At 45.5% G+C, this 14573-nt stretch overlaps 1 protein-coding gene across 1 annotated transcript in view; it reads right to left on the bottom strand.

The window, feature by feature from the left end:
* Positions 1-5527: 5527 nt before the first annotated feature.
* Positions 5528-14573, bottom strand: part of CD40LG (CD40 ligand) — a 14341-nt gene continuing 5295 nt past the window's right edge. The window contains exons 3-5 of the mRNA XM_024203093.1: positions 11919-11964; positions 9863-9928; positions 5528-5898 (exon numbers count right to left, since the gene is read on the bottom strand). Coding sequence (XP_024058861.1) covers positions 5528-5898; positions 9863-9928; positions 11919-11964 — 483 coding nt within the window. The remainder of the gene's footprint in view (positions 5899-9862; positions 9929-11918; positions 11965-14573) is intronic.

Genomic DNA, 14573 nt, shown 5'->3' with positions numbered 1-14573 from the left:
TCCCTCCTGAAGCCAGACCCTCCCTCTCCAATTCCACTCCTCATACTACAGCTCTGTCACTACAGTCATGGTGCATTGTGGGTAGGTATCCCAGAGTCCTTCACCTCCTTCCCAAACCCACCATCATCCCACTCTCTCTGGTGGAGTTACTGGGGGGAGCTTCACGGCTGACAGGAGTGCAGCGGCAGTGCTGCCAGCATGGCGTCAGTGTGCACCTCCCCGACCCCGCCACCTTCTCAGCCACAGGGCCTTGGCCTGGGCATGAGCTATTGTGGCCATGAAGTGAGGCGCTCTGGCCTTTTGGGGAATTTGAGCCCTCTGATTGGACGCCCAGCCTGCTTGCCCACCTCTTGGGGCAGAATAACCAATCAGAGCTACTGCAGGCTGAGCTCGCTGGTGCGCGTGCGCTCTCTCTCTCCTCAGCAACCTCAGGCTCTACCAGGAGGGGGAGGGGGTGCAAAGAGCCCAGCCACTTAGGGTGGCCCCACCCCCTCCTGTGGGCAACGAGGACAGGATGGTCCCTCTGCCCCTTGCAGCATCGCCTGGGAAGGGGCACTGGGGGGTGAACAGCCCGTGGAGCGCCCCCCCCCCAGCCTGGAACCGGGAGGGGACCCCACTGCAGTCCCAAGGCCTGGAGAGGGGTGTGAAGAACCCAGGAGGAGCAGTGGTGAGGCTGGGGGGCTGAACGTGGGGATGGGGACAGAACTAAGGGGGGGGCTGAACTGAGGAGGCTGAACTAAGGGGGGGCTGGAGGGCTGAACTGAGTGGGGGTCTGAACAGACAGGGCTGAGGAGTCTGAACTGAGGGGGATGAACTGAGGAGAGTTTGGGGGGGCTGAACTGAGGGATGTGGGGGGCTGAATTGAGCAGGGGCCTGAACTGAGGGGGTTTGCGGGGGCTGAACGGAGGTGCTGGGCACTGAGGGCGGCTGAACTGAGGGGGGCTGGAGGACTGAACTGAGGAGGGTCTGAACAGACAGGGCTGAGGGGTCTGAACTGAGGGGAGTTGGGGGGGCTGACCTGAGGGATGCAGGGGGCTGAACTGAGCGGGGTCCTGAATTGAGGAGGGTTCAGAGGGGGCTGAGCTGAGGGGCACGGGTGGCTGAACTCAGTGGGGATTGAATAGATGTGGCTGAGGGGGCTGAATTGAGGGGGGTTCAGAGGGGGCTGAGCTGAGGGGCACGGGGGGCTGAACTCAGTGGGGATTGAATAGATGGGACTGAGGGGGCTGAATTGAGGGGGGTTCAGTTCAGAGGGGGCTGAGCTGAGGGGCACGGGGGGCTGAACTCAGTGGGGATTGAATAGATGGGGCTGTGGGGGCTGAACGGAGGTGCTGGGCACTGAGGGCGGCCGAACTGATATGGGTAGGAGGACTGGAGAGCTGAACTGAAGGTTTGAGGGGTGGGGGCTGAACTGAGGGGGTGGGAGCAGAATTAATTGCTGGGCAGGGAACAGGCAGATGTGAGGGTAAGAGCTTCTGCAGTAGGGAACAAAATCAGCTTACCCAATAAATTTGGGAGAGTGGACAATGGTGATTGTCATCCACACACACACACACTGGAGATGGGCCAGGGGAGATCAAAAATCAAAAGACAGACCAAAAAAGGCACAGTAAAATCTTCTTAAAAGAAAAACGCATGATTTTGGGAGGGGGAGGGGTCCAACTCATGATTTTTTTCATCTGTGGAGGTTGGCAATACAGTACTGATGTCTGTGTGTCCACGTTGCCACTGTGCCGATATAGCTATGCCATTAGGGATTTGTGCCACTCTAAAAAGGGGAATAAGTACACTGAAAAACCTGAAGGATATTTTGGTGGTAGACAGACATGAGTTTGGATGCGTGTGTGCCGCCACCGAAAATAGATGAATTCTACTGGTGCAAATCTTGTGTCTATTCTATTCTATTCTATTCTATTCTATTCTATATAGCTTCTTCTACCACACTCATCTCCATGGTATCTGAGCACCTTCAGTGGTGCATTAAGCAAAGTGACTAACATCTGTCATGTGTTCTCTCATCCTCTCCCCTCAGGGGTGAATTGTGTGTGCAGTGGAATGTTTTGTTTTGGCAGAGTATTTTGCTTGGTTGGTTGGTTGGTTTTTAATACACATTACTCTGTCAAAGAAATGCATCTTGCATTTGGAGCAAAAGGTAGTGAGATTTGTAATGATCCTTCGTTCCTGTGTGCTACAATAGCTGGCTGCTCAATGGGGGCGTTACAGTATGATGAGTATGATTATGTATAGGGTAATGGCTAGGAATGTAGAGAACTCTACTTTCAGTAAGTGCTTGAGGAGAGAGTGCACTATATGTGGAGGAAGGATTAAAGTCTGAATGATGCTCTCTCTGTTTTTATGCTTGAACACAGAACACTGGGGGAGTTTGTTCCATAGTTTCCCACCAGCCCCCAGGAAAGCTCTGTGTCCCACACAGAAGAGCCTTACTCTTTTATTGCCAAGAGTTCCATCGTGCCTGAGCAGAGCAAGTGTGGGCCACTGTCTTCATCCCAGGTCTTTAGGCTCTTTTAGATGTCTGGGGCCCAGGCCATGGAGTTCCTTGATCATAGTGCTTTCCCCTGGATCCCTGCCATCTCTTGCAGGTGAGATGGCGGTATCTCGTGGTCAACGGTGTTGACTGCTGCAGAGACCTGGTGAAAGCCCCTGCTTCAGGGACAGAAGCCTTGATAAGTTTACTGTTTCCCAGCTGTAGCTGATCTTTGGCCCTGAGATATCTGCTGTCCATTCCCATTGGCTCCTTTAGCGGGGTTTAATTTCTATGACAATGTGAAATGATTTTAAAAACTCCGTAAATTTCCATTGTGCTAAATATCCCATATTGTTTCTTATTTTAATATTGGTTGTTGAATGCAACAGCCACCTCTGTGTATTACATGCTGCAGCTGCCTCTTCCCCCCCATCACTGCTGCATTGAAGAAATGGGAGTGCAAAGAGTTGCATTCACAGAACAATCTGTGAGAAATAACTATCCAGTGGTTCTACAGATCCTTGTTCTTTAACTGGCTAATAATGGCTGGCAACCAGCTAGGGTACATATATTTCCATACTACGTAGTTATTGCACAGAGTCAGTATGCAAATAAGATTCCCTAAATCAATCAATGTGAAGAGAATTGTATGTAACTGCACTCTGATTGGCTGAGATAATTTCACTTTTCCACTTCCATCTGATGAAGAGTAACTTTTGCAGGAGGAAGAAGTTATGCAAAAAAAAAAAAAAAAAGAGCTGAGAGGAAACTCATACGGAAAATACACAAGAAATACATGGATAAAACAGGCACTGGCATATTGTGTATGGCAACAGAGGAAGTCAAAATCCTTGTCTAACTGCAAGAGTACATATAATGTTGAGTGTCATGACTTCAGCTAGGAAAACATATATAGTATCCTGTAGGATAAGTGCTCAGATGATACAGTGATGGGCAACAGTACAGAACTCTACACTAGACCCCAAATCAGTGTGACAAACTCTGGCAGTTTTTTAAAAATGCAACCGCGTTAAAAACTGTATAAAATGAAATTTTATTTGTTAATTTATAAATGGTATGTTATTTGTAACACTACAGTATGGAGAATTCTACACCAATTGTTGTAGCGAGACTGCAAATCAGCTCAGTGCTGTGATGTGTAAGCAACACAGCACTTCCTGTTTAGCACTTCAGAACTCAACATTCAATACTGGGGATCCGACGTTACTGCACAAACATAACAAACAGTCATATTTATTCCTTGCACACTTCCTATTTTTCAATGCAACTTCCCTTTGTCCATGAATATAATACAGCTTTAATTAAATAAATAATGTTTACACAATGCATCAAACAAAAATATTTCACTGACTCCATTCTCTAATAAAGTTATGCCACCAACACTACATATTAAATTATAGTAAAATTAGACGGGCAGATTCTGAGCATGCCTCCCATTGATATCCATAGGTGCAGCATCAGGCCTTAAATCCACAGTCACTGGTATTGGTGTGTTCTGCGTGTAAAGACTACTACTTTCCACCCCAGAGGTGGCTGCATATTGAAGATGGGGCAAGTGACCATGCTATGCTATATGGGCCAATCTTGCAATCTTTACTCAGGCAAAAATCCTATGTCCCAATCCTGCAACCCTTATACAAGCAATCTTATTTACTTCAACAGAGCTACTCCCATGAGTGAGCACTACTTGAGTGAGTCAGAGTTCCAGGATCAGGACCCTGAAAAGTCTCTTGGTATTTGGGATCTTTGGGTGCAAGGTGCTATGTAACTGTCTTAATTTATTATGGCCCGGATCACCCTCTCACACAGTCCATGGGAGGAAGGTCTGGAGGAGAAAATCTCAGCAAGGACATCCCCATATTACCCATTGTTCACACATGGAAAAGGCTCTGGGGCCTTAGAGGTCCAGTCCCACTGCACCAGCTATGGCCCTAGTGACCCCAATGGAGCCGCTCTAACAGGACCTATCCTGGCAGTGGTAGCCCCAAAATGCCCAGGGGAGGCTCTACACAATAGATAGTACAGCTTGGAGGTGTATCATAGGACTGGACAAGGGATCCTGCCTGGTCCAGCCTTCTGCCTTCTCATTTCTTCCCCAATGTGGAATAAAGGCCCATGGAGGAGGGTTGTCCAGGGGGCCTGGAGAGAAGGGGTCGTGGTACGGGGAGGGTGGCTATGGCTCCCTTCCACATGGGTGAGGGTTGTTCCATGAGCAGTGTCCCCTTCATTCACAAATCTATGCAGGACAGTCTAGGCCTGTGGATGAAATTCACCCTGGGGCAGAGGACTATTTACATCTCACTGAAGCCCTGTTCTGAGGACATGAGTGGCACATGGACCTTGTGCAGGCCCTTCTGCTCCAGAGTGAATTTCATCCAGTGTGAACAAGCCTCAGCAAATATCACATGATTATAAAAGGTACAAGGTTCTGCTGATTGTATATTGTACATATACAGAGATGAAAAGAAGGGAGACTTCAGGTGAAATATATGATTTAAATGGTAAATATGTGTCATTAGCAGTTACCGCTTAAGGATGGCAATTTGCTGATTGCTTTTTTCCTAGAGAAGATATTTCTAAACCATTTTTCCATTGTTACTTTATAAGCAGATTGAAAAAGAGGTACATAAAATCTATCTGACTGGAGTCCCCTGAGAGATACGTAATGTTGTTTGGAAAGAAACACTCATATTATGTTCTACTAAATAAGCATATCCACCCTGTCAGACAAGTGATAGCACACAGAGCCTGGGCTTAAATACATATGATACAGATGTGTACAGACATTCCGCAATGAGTAAAGGTGAGAACAAAGTGCACACAGTAACAGCTCCAAACTTTGTTCTGTTTCCGTTCTAAGGGCTCATTCTGCCCCCGTTAATAAATAACAAAATATACAGAACTAGATACAAGAAAACTAAAGATGCAGAGGAACATAAATATTGGAAACCAGGATTCACTTTGTTCAACAAAGTTGGGATTGGGCCTCCTGCAGTTCTGTTCTTCATAGCAGGTCACTTCTCAATAGAGTTTAAACATACCAAAGTATGTGTTTCCATGATCATAGTTCACTTGAGTTGAATCTGTCACATTAACAAACACCACGTCACCTTTCCGGAGTTCAAACACTCCTCCCAGGTGAGTGGATTGTAGGGCACAGTAAACACTGGATGAGCTGTGTGTATCCTGTCCCTTTAATAAGAGCCGATCAGATTCCGATGGTAGGTTCAAATAAATAAACACCGTAAATGGCGCCCCAGGAGCTGTCTTGGTGCAGAAGCTGACCTGGGAGTAGATGTAGTAGAGCCCTTCTTTTTCCACCTTCAATTTCCCTCCTTTGTAGGATATCAGGTTGCTCATAGGGGCGTACCCCGTTTTCTGCCATTGTAAAACTGTGGAGGGAAAAACATCACTTTTGAGTTGAATGAGTCAGAAATCACATTAGGAGAAAAAAATACCATTAGAACGTTTCATGTGAATGGAATCAGTCCCACCCCAAGTCTCTCTTGTCTGTTTAGACTGTAAACTCATTGTGGTAAGGACTGTCTCTCTCGAAGTGTGTCTACAGCATGTAGCAAGACAACTGCTCCGCAGCACAGCTTCCCAGTCTCCATCCTGCTCCTGCCCAGACGCTCCTCCTCTGGGGCTGTGAGCGCTGCCCACAGCACAGCCTCCCTCTTTCTGTGCTCCCTCTTCCTGCTCTGGGAGAAAGGGGCTCCTTGTTCTTCATGGCAAGTAGTTGTATCAGTTGTCATCATCTACAAGCTGATGGGAATTATTAGAGCCGGATTGGGAGCTCTAGGTGGATATTATATCGCTCCCCTCTGCACTCTAATGGGATCCCAGCACTAGAGTGGCCTTTTGCCCTGCTGTGTTATTTATACCCAGGAAGGAAGTTGGGTTTTTTTGGTTCTTAACCCACACTGTCCCCTCTGATTGACCTGGTGTGTGGCTTAGCATTTGGCCTTCTTTACACAGCAGAGAAGTAGTCATGGTTATAATCCGTTTTGCTACAAATAATAAACACAAAGAGCCAGATTCTCAGCTGCGGTAAATGGGCATAGCTCCATTGAAGTCAATGCAGCCTTCAGGTGCTCGGGCACTGCCTTTGAAAGGAGCTGACTCTGGATTTAGGGCACACAAATAATCCCATTGAAGGTTATGACTGTTCCAGAGCAAGCTGTGTGTTGAGTGACCTACTATAATCCAGTAAAGAGAAGAGAATGAACTCCAGCCTCGGATATTAATATGAAAATAATATCCAGTATCAGCGTTTCTAATTACCTCACAAAGAACCCAACCCTGGAGAAACTGAAATACCATTCACTGCAATGGGAGCAGGATGGGTATCTTGTCCTTTAGTAGGAAGTTCTGTTAGTGAAGGAATAATCCATCATGAGATCTATACATGTGCATGTTACTGGCTTGTTTTCTTTTTCCCCAATGGCTGAGTCTAAGCATTGAGTTCCAGCCAATTAGTTCATTTCTGAGTGTTTGTTAGTTTGCATTATAACAACAGGATTACAGGGAGTTTTTTTGTGATTTTTATCTGATACTAAGGTTTCCCCAAGGTTATGGGTTGAACTATAAAGTGGAATAAAGTCTGTGTGAGTTGTAGCGTCAGAGATGGAAAGAGCAATTGCTGTTTACTGGTAGTTACTCCAGAGTCAATCGAAATGTGCTTAGGTTTAGAGATTTTTACCAGATTATAGGTCTGATCTTGCAGACTCTAACTCATACACCTTTGCTCTTGCAGGCTGTCTCCTGGGCTAGGATTACTCTAGAAAATTTACCTATTGCTGCCGAACCAGTGGTGAAAATGGTATGAATGCAAGTGTAGACAGGACCACAACATATTGAGCAGTTTCAGAAAACTGTTCAAGGTAAATGTAATTGAGATGGTACAGAACATGGCTCCATGGTGTCTATACGTTCATTATAGTGACTAAGGATATGTCTATGCTACAATTAGACACCGGTGGCTGGCCTGTGCCAGCTGTCTCAGGCTCATGGGGCTCTGGCTAAGGGGTTGTTTAATTGCAATAGAGAGGTTGGGGCTCAGGCTACAGCCCAAATTCTGGGACCCTCCCACCTTGCAGGGTCCTAGAGCCTGGCTCCAGCCAGAGCCCAAACGTCTAAACTGCAATTAAACAGCCCCATAACCTGATCCCTGCGGGCCTGAGTCAGCTGGCACAGGCCAGTCCTGGGTTTTTAATTGCAGTGTAGATATACCCTGTAAAGCCAGTGACCATCAGTGCCTTATCTAATGAGTGCTCTCACTGTTGATATCAAAGCTGGGAAATTTTAGGGGAAATGTGGAGACAGCCTTGAGAAGAGTGAGACGCTTTGCATGAGTAAGGACTACACTCATGACTAAGGGTTTGCGGGACTAGGCCTTATTTTGCCTATGCCATGGGCTATTTCAGATTCTGCATATGACGAACATTACTCTTCACTTAAACCAGCCCTAACCCTCTCCACTCACAGCTGACCCTGACAATCCCTGGTATGATGCTATTCTGCATTTAGCAGTTTCTTGTAAAAATGACCACCAGAAATAACGTTACGAAAAGCCCACACATACACTACACACACACACACACACACACACACTCTTTTTCTCTCTGCGAAAGGCACCCAATTCCCCAGTCCTTCAAAGTGCGTGACATGCCTACAAGATCAAATGTATTTTAGCCAGGTTTCAGCAGGAGGGTGGTCCATTTGAAAACAATGACATTATTTCCTTTTCTTAAGGAACATCTATTTATTTCTAGGAAACAGGATAAAAAAAAAACCACAGAAAACCACCAGTAATGAAGCAAAAGGAAAAATGTTCATTGCGAGGTTTAGTTTTACGTTGTCACCAAACTCCTGTGCTGGAATTATTGTCTTCTAACTCACTGTAGCCCTTCAATTACACTTCACATAGGACCAAAGTGAAACCACCTTATTCAAGTGCATTGTCACAGTGGAGTCCAGTGGGCAGATGCGCATGAGTAAGGCAAGCAGAAGTTAGCCTACATGCAATATCATCATACTCAATAATAATACTCTACATAGTTACTGCTGAGTTTGATTCCCTGAAGAGTAAAACCCCACACAGAAAATGTGTGCCCAGTGGCTAGAGCAGAGATCTGAGTGCTATTCCTAGCTCTGCCACTGGCCTGCTGGGTGACTTTGGGCAAGTCATGTCACCTCTCTGTGCCTCAGTCTCTCCATCTGTAAAATGAGGCTAATGCTACTCCCCTCCTTTATAAAGTGCTTTGAGCTCTATCGAAAAAGCACTACAGAAGAGCTAGATATTATCATAGAATTATAGAAACGGAGGGCTGGAAGGGACCTCAAGAAGTCTTCTAGTCCAGTCCCCTGTGCTGAGGCAGACTAAGTAAACCTAGACCCTCCCTGACAGGTGTTTGTTCAACCTGACAGGGATTCCACAACATCCTTTGGAAGCCTATTCCAGAACTTAACTAGCTTTATAGTTAGAAAGTTTTTCCTAGTATCTGACCGAATTCTCCCTTGCTGCAGGTTAAGTCCATTACTTATTATCCTACTGTCAGTGGACATGGTAGAACGATCAATCACAGTCCTCTTTATAACAGCCCTTAACAGATTTGAAGACTATTCTCAGACCCCCCTCAGTCTTCTTTTCTCAAGGCTAAACATACCCAGTTTTTTTAACCTTTTCTCATGGGTTAGGCTACCTAAACCTTTTATCATTTTTGTTTTCTCCTCTGGACTCTCTGCAGTTTATCTACCTCTTTCCTAAAGCATGGCACCCAAAAATTGGACACAATATTTCAGCTGACTAGAATGGGACAATTATCTCCCACATCTTACACACAACACTCCTGTTAATACACCCAGAATATTAGCCTTTTTCACAACTGCATCACATTGTTGACTCATATTCAAGTTGTGACCCACAATAACGCCCAGATCCTATTCAGGATTTGGGTACTACAACTGCCTGGCCAGTTATTCCCCATTTTGTAGTTGTGCATTTAATTTGTCCTTCCAAAATGAAGTACTTGCACTTGTCTTTATTGAATTTCATCTTGTTGATTTCAGACCATTTGTCAAGATTATTTTGAATTATAATCCTGTCCTCCAAAGTGCTTGGAACGCTGTCATCGGCAAATTTTATATGCATACCCTCCTCCACTCCATTATCCAAGTCATTAATGAAAACATTGACTAGTACCAGACCCAGGACTGACTCCTGGGGGACTCCACTAGATATGCCCTCCCAATTATTATAATTATTATTATGATTATTTCACCACTTATAAATCCCACTTTCCTTCTCCACCCCTCTGATTTGTGAATAGGGTCTGGCAAAGCTGAGTTCCTTACCTGATACTTTCTTGGTGCTGTTCTTGAACCCCATTAGGTGAGCTGAAATTGGTTGCTGCCTGTCATCTGCAATCAAACAAAGCCAGTGATTTATTCATGTATTTATCCTTATTCATTATCTTAGGCGGTACAGCGACTGCCCTGGACGCACAGTGCTGTGTAATAATATTAAAGTACACAAGAGCCAGAATCATCAGGACTGATTTTAAAAAGCTCCACCCCTGACAGAAAACTTCCTTGTCTAATAGAGTTAATGGCCCCGATCTTGCAATGAGCCCTATGGAAGCAGCTCCCCGTGCCCATGCTGAGACCTGCAGGACCAGGGCCTAAATTAATATTCAGTCAAAAGTCTGACCGAACAAAACGTGTACAAATGTCCATGTGTACGAATGCAAATTCAAGCTTTGATGGGCACAGCAAGGTGGGGACTTTCAGCTCAGAGTGCCTTGCTGCTGACCTGAAAGGCACTGACAGCAGAGACATCTCAGTAAACATCAAATGTAAGGTTCAAATGAGGTGACAGACAGTGCATTAAATAACCAACTCCCAGACCCTGAAGGGCTGGCTGGCACGCTGAATTACCAATTGGTTGCTGGTGGGGCACACAGTGTAAAGGTGTTATGCGCTCACAGAAACCAACCTCACCCAGACAGTGGGATGCTGTGTACTGCAGCGACTAACCACTTCAATAAGCCTTACCCTAACACTCTCTGCTTGGGGTGAGAATGAGAAGGGAATGTCTTCACTGCAGAGTTAGCTCAGGCTCTGACTCAAATGTTGCCCCTAACTCACGTCCCATCCACACACAAAAACCCTTTCACACAAGTTTGCTGGTGCTTTCACCCCGGGTTAGCTGGGCTGGCTGGGGGTGATGGTTAGAGCCTGGGTTCCACTTTCACTCAGGCTGGTAATGTGCCCACTTTGCAGAGAGGACACAGGCTAAAATCACTGAATGCTGATCGTCCTCCAATGCCGTCCCATAATTCCCCATGTGCCTAGAAGGACAGACAAATCCTCCCACAATTTACTGGGAAAAAATTATAGAGTGGCTCAATTTACTGCAGTGCCAAGCGTTATGGGATGTGCCCCCAGCAGTCCTAGTTACACACATGGGTGAGTGTAGCATCAGTGAGGATGCAGTAATACAGGCATAGCTTTGCCGTGTGGCTGCTCACACCTGAGCTAGCCTAACTTGAATGCTCGGACTCAGGTGCTAATCACCTGGGCTAACTCTGCAGTGAAGACATTCCCTTACAGGAGCCCAGTCAAGATGTGACAGATGCACCAACAGGAATCCATCAGGCAGGACTGTAAAAGGCACACCACCAATAAGTATTTACATGCATGCCACCTTGACACTCCTTCTGTAAACGCTGTGCTTCAATCCTCCCTTTGGTTGCAGGTGTAGAGCCTCATTGACTTCAAAAGGGCTTTAACTTGCTGGCTTTAATTAGCAGCAGGAACTCATTAATTTGTTTGGTACAAACACTGGCCTCACAGAGATGACGGGCATACAATACATAGTAAATAGTTGGTAAAATATTTTCCGCCTATGTAAACTAAAGGATTAGCATCATGGGGGCACTGGCAAAACAGTGCTTCGTTACTGGCTTATATACCAGCAGATTTAGCAATTCAGCACTTTTTGGTAGCTTTCCTGGCAAGCACTTTCTATTCTTCTGACATCTTATCCTTCTCACGTTCGTAGAGACGTTCTGCTGCCTCATGCGATCATGATATAATAGCACTGAAAGACCCAGATGCTGAGCAAAGGACGCCTCAAATCTTGTTCCAAAATGACACCGTAAAGCTAAAGGATTGCCATAGGTATTAAGATACTGACTCTAGACCTTCTGAACAAAACCTGCTGCATGGGAGTGTTGCCATTGACTTCACTGGGAGCAAGATCAGGCTCCAAGCACAGTGCAGGCCATCCCCAGATTTCCTATGTTATCTTTGGTGTTTTCAATGATGCAAAGAAAATTGTCTCTTGACAGACCTAGTTTCCACTTTATTTCATTTAGTAAAAGATTTCCCAGAGTATCAAGAAATGTACCTTTTTGCATTTCAAATTTTGCATCATCCTTGCTGACTTCTGGATCCTAAAACCAGAGCATTAAAAAAAGGTTATTCAGAGATTTGAAATCACATTTAATTAGTGTTCCAAACACAGCACATCTCATCCTAAAATGTATGTGATATAACCAAAGGTATCAGAATAGTACCCTTGGAGTTATCTGTGACCATAACAACGATATTCATAGTAAAAGCACACCAGCATAACTCAGAACAGAGTTTGACCCCTAATATTTTAGATTTACATGAAACTTATCATCCTAAAGGATCGCAGGGCCGTACGAAAGGAAAGGCAGCCAATTTGGTGAGATAGGTGGGTAGACAGATGCTGATGGGTGTACAGCACACTGAAAAAAGTGGCAGGGTGGTGGAACCAAACCTTTACTCGTATGTAAATATCCATACAGAACAAAACAGTTTGACCCTAAAGGTTAATCAGCATTAAACTGCATGTTATTCCTTTTGTCTGACAGGAGGATGAAGGGCTGCTTGCATTTCAAATCAGATGCTTAGAACACTAAGGCATCCCCTACCTACCAGCCTCATTATACAGTAAAAATTCCATGAGTGGAAAAAGATTGGAGAATAGATCACCCAATTTTTGTTCTTCTGGCAAACCCCACCCTGACCTTGCATTAGCAGAATCAATGCTAGTACATAAACAAAGCCTAGCACTTCGGGGTGGTGGGGGAGACACAATATAGTGCCCCTCCAACACGGATACTCTACAAGTGACATTGGTTATTACTGTTTGGCAAGGTTTGAATAAAAGAAATTGACAGCTCATCATCATCGAGTGTAATCCTCTCTGTTCTCTCTAGTGCCTGAACTACCTTATCAGTGTTTCTGATGTATGGAGAGAAAATAAATATTTGAGAAAGCAGAAAGAAAAATGCCAGTAAGTTCCCATTTTCATCAACTGTGTTGTGAGATCCTTTCTTCCCTGCAGTGCAGCCTGTTGGAATTCATTTTTATGGTAAGCAGTATTTTTCATTGCTTTGGTACAGCAGATATTTAAGACCTACTACTGACCTCATTTATTCCTGTTCCCCCGCACTGGATTCAAAAGGTGTTAGTGAGGTTACAATTTGGCCCTGAGAGTTCTTTGGCTCTCGGTTCTGGGATACCTATCACCAAAACTTGTGAAAACAGCTCTACTGAGGTCACGCGCAGCAGAGTTTTGACTTTCCATTTGTAGCTCACAATTTAAAGGGTCTTTGATTTTAGGTTTTATATCATTAAAATGCTGTGACAGGAAAGGTGTATTTGAAAACACTTAGAAGAATGACTGTACAGGGCAATTCAAAAAGTGTGAGGCTTTCCTAAAAGGCTATAGCACAGAGTTGCAATGCTGGACTCCTCCAGCTCATACACACTAGAGGGTATTCGAAACTGATGAGGCTGGTCAGTTTCAGGCATGATTTGCTTTATTAACTAGAGCCTGATTGAAAACGTTCGGAAGGACTCCCATTTGACTTTGATGGGCCCCTGATGTGCATGCCACCAGAATCCACTTAACGCAGGTAGGAAATGCCAAATTATTATATTTACTGAACAGAATAAACACTGCTAATTAATTATTCCAAGAGACAGGCAGATTGAGGGCACCTTCCCCTAGTCCGACACCAATTCAGAGTTCCTTAGCTGGTTCTCGTCACCTATTCCATTCACTAGGAAATGCCAGAAGAAACTTACTGACTATACCAAATGGTTCCTAGTTAGTGCCTCGTGAATGTGCTCATAGTTAAGTACCTGAATTTAAAAAAACCCCATGATGTGTGTCCATGTAGCTGACATCAAACATCTGGAGCCCTGGGCTAGCTTAGATCTGTGCATGGAATTCTCATTAATGGCACTACACTTCCATGTGCAAACCAAGGACTGTGCAACATCAAGCATCTATGCTGGAGCAGAATTTAGCCTCAGATGTGCTATGCACACTGTTCTCACACATCTCGAATAACCTGCTGCCTTGCTTCTTCATGAATAGCAGACTTTTTTCTAGCTGCCAAACAGTGTGTGCTGCACCTCACCCCCAGTAATCAAAATGAGCACAGTGTCTGGGCTCAGTTCTCAAGCGCTTTGCAACTTGTGTAGTCATTGACACCTATGCAACGTGGGTGTAAAAACACTACCAAAACTCACACTGGTGGCAGCATTTTACACCCACCTTCCAAAGGTGTCAGTAAGGTGCAAGACAGTGAAGAATCAGGCCTTCTGTGTACTGTTTAGCACACAGGGTCAGATCCTATCAGTAGCCCACAAATGGAGCTCCCTGTCCAGTTCTGCATGAAAGCTGGCATCAGAGCAATGTTAATAAATCATAGAATCATAGGACTGGAATGGACCTTAAGAGGTCATCTAATCCAGTCCCTGCACTCATGGTTCTCAAACTAGGGCCGCCGCTTGTTCAGGGAAAGCCCCTGGCGGGCCGGGCCAGTTTGTTTGCCTGCCATGTCCACAGGTTCGGCCCATCGCGGCTCTCACTGGCCGCGGTTCGCTGCTCCAGGACAATGGGGGCTGCGGGAAGCGGCGTGGGCCGAGGGATGTGCTGGCCACCCTTCCCGCAGCCGCCTTTGGCCTGGAGTGGTGAACCGCCGAACCTGCAGACGTGGCAGGTAAAGAAACCAGCCCG

This window comes from Terrapene carolina, unplaced genomic scaffold (genome assembly GCF_002925995.2).
Source record: "Terrapene carolina triunguis isolate 2854851 unplaced genomic scaffold, T_m_triunguis-2.0 Scaffold131, whole genome shotgun sequence".
NCBI classification, from domain to species: domain Eukaryota; kingdom Metazoa; phylum Chordata; order Testudines; family Emydidae; genus Terrapene; species Terrapene triunguis.
Note: the sequence above shows the minus strand (reverse complement) of the source record. Positions and strands in the feature narration are given on the sequence as shown.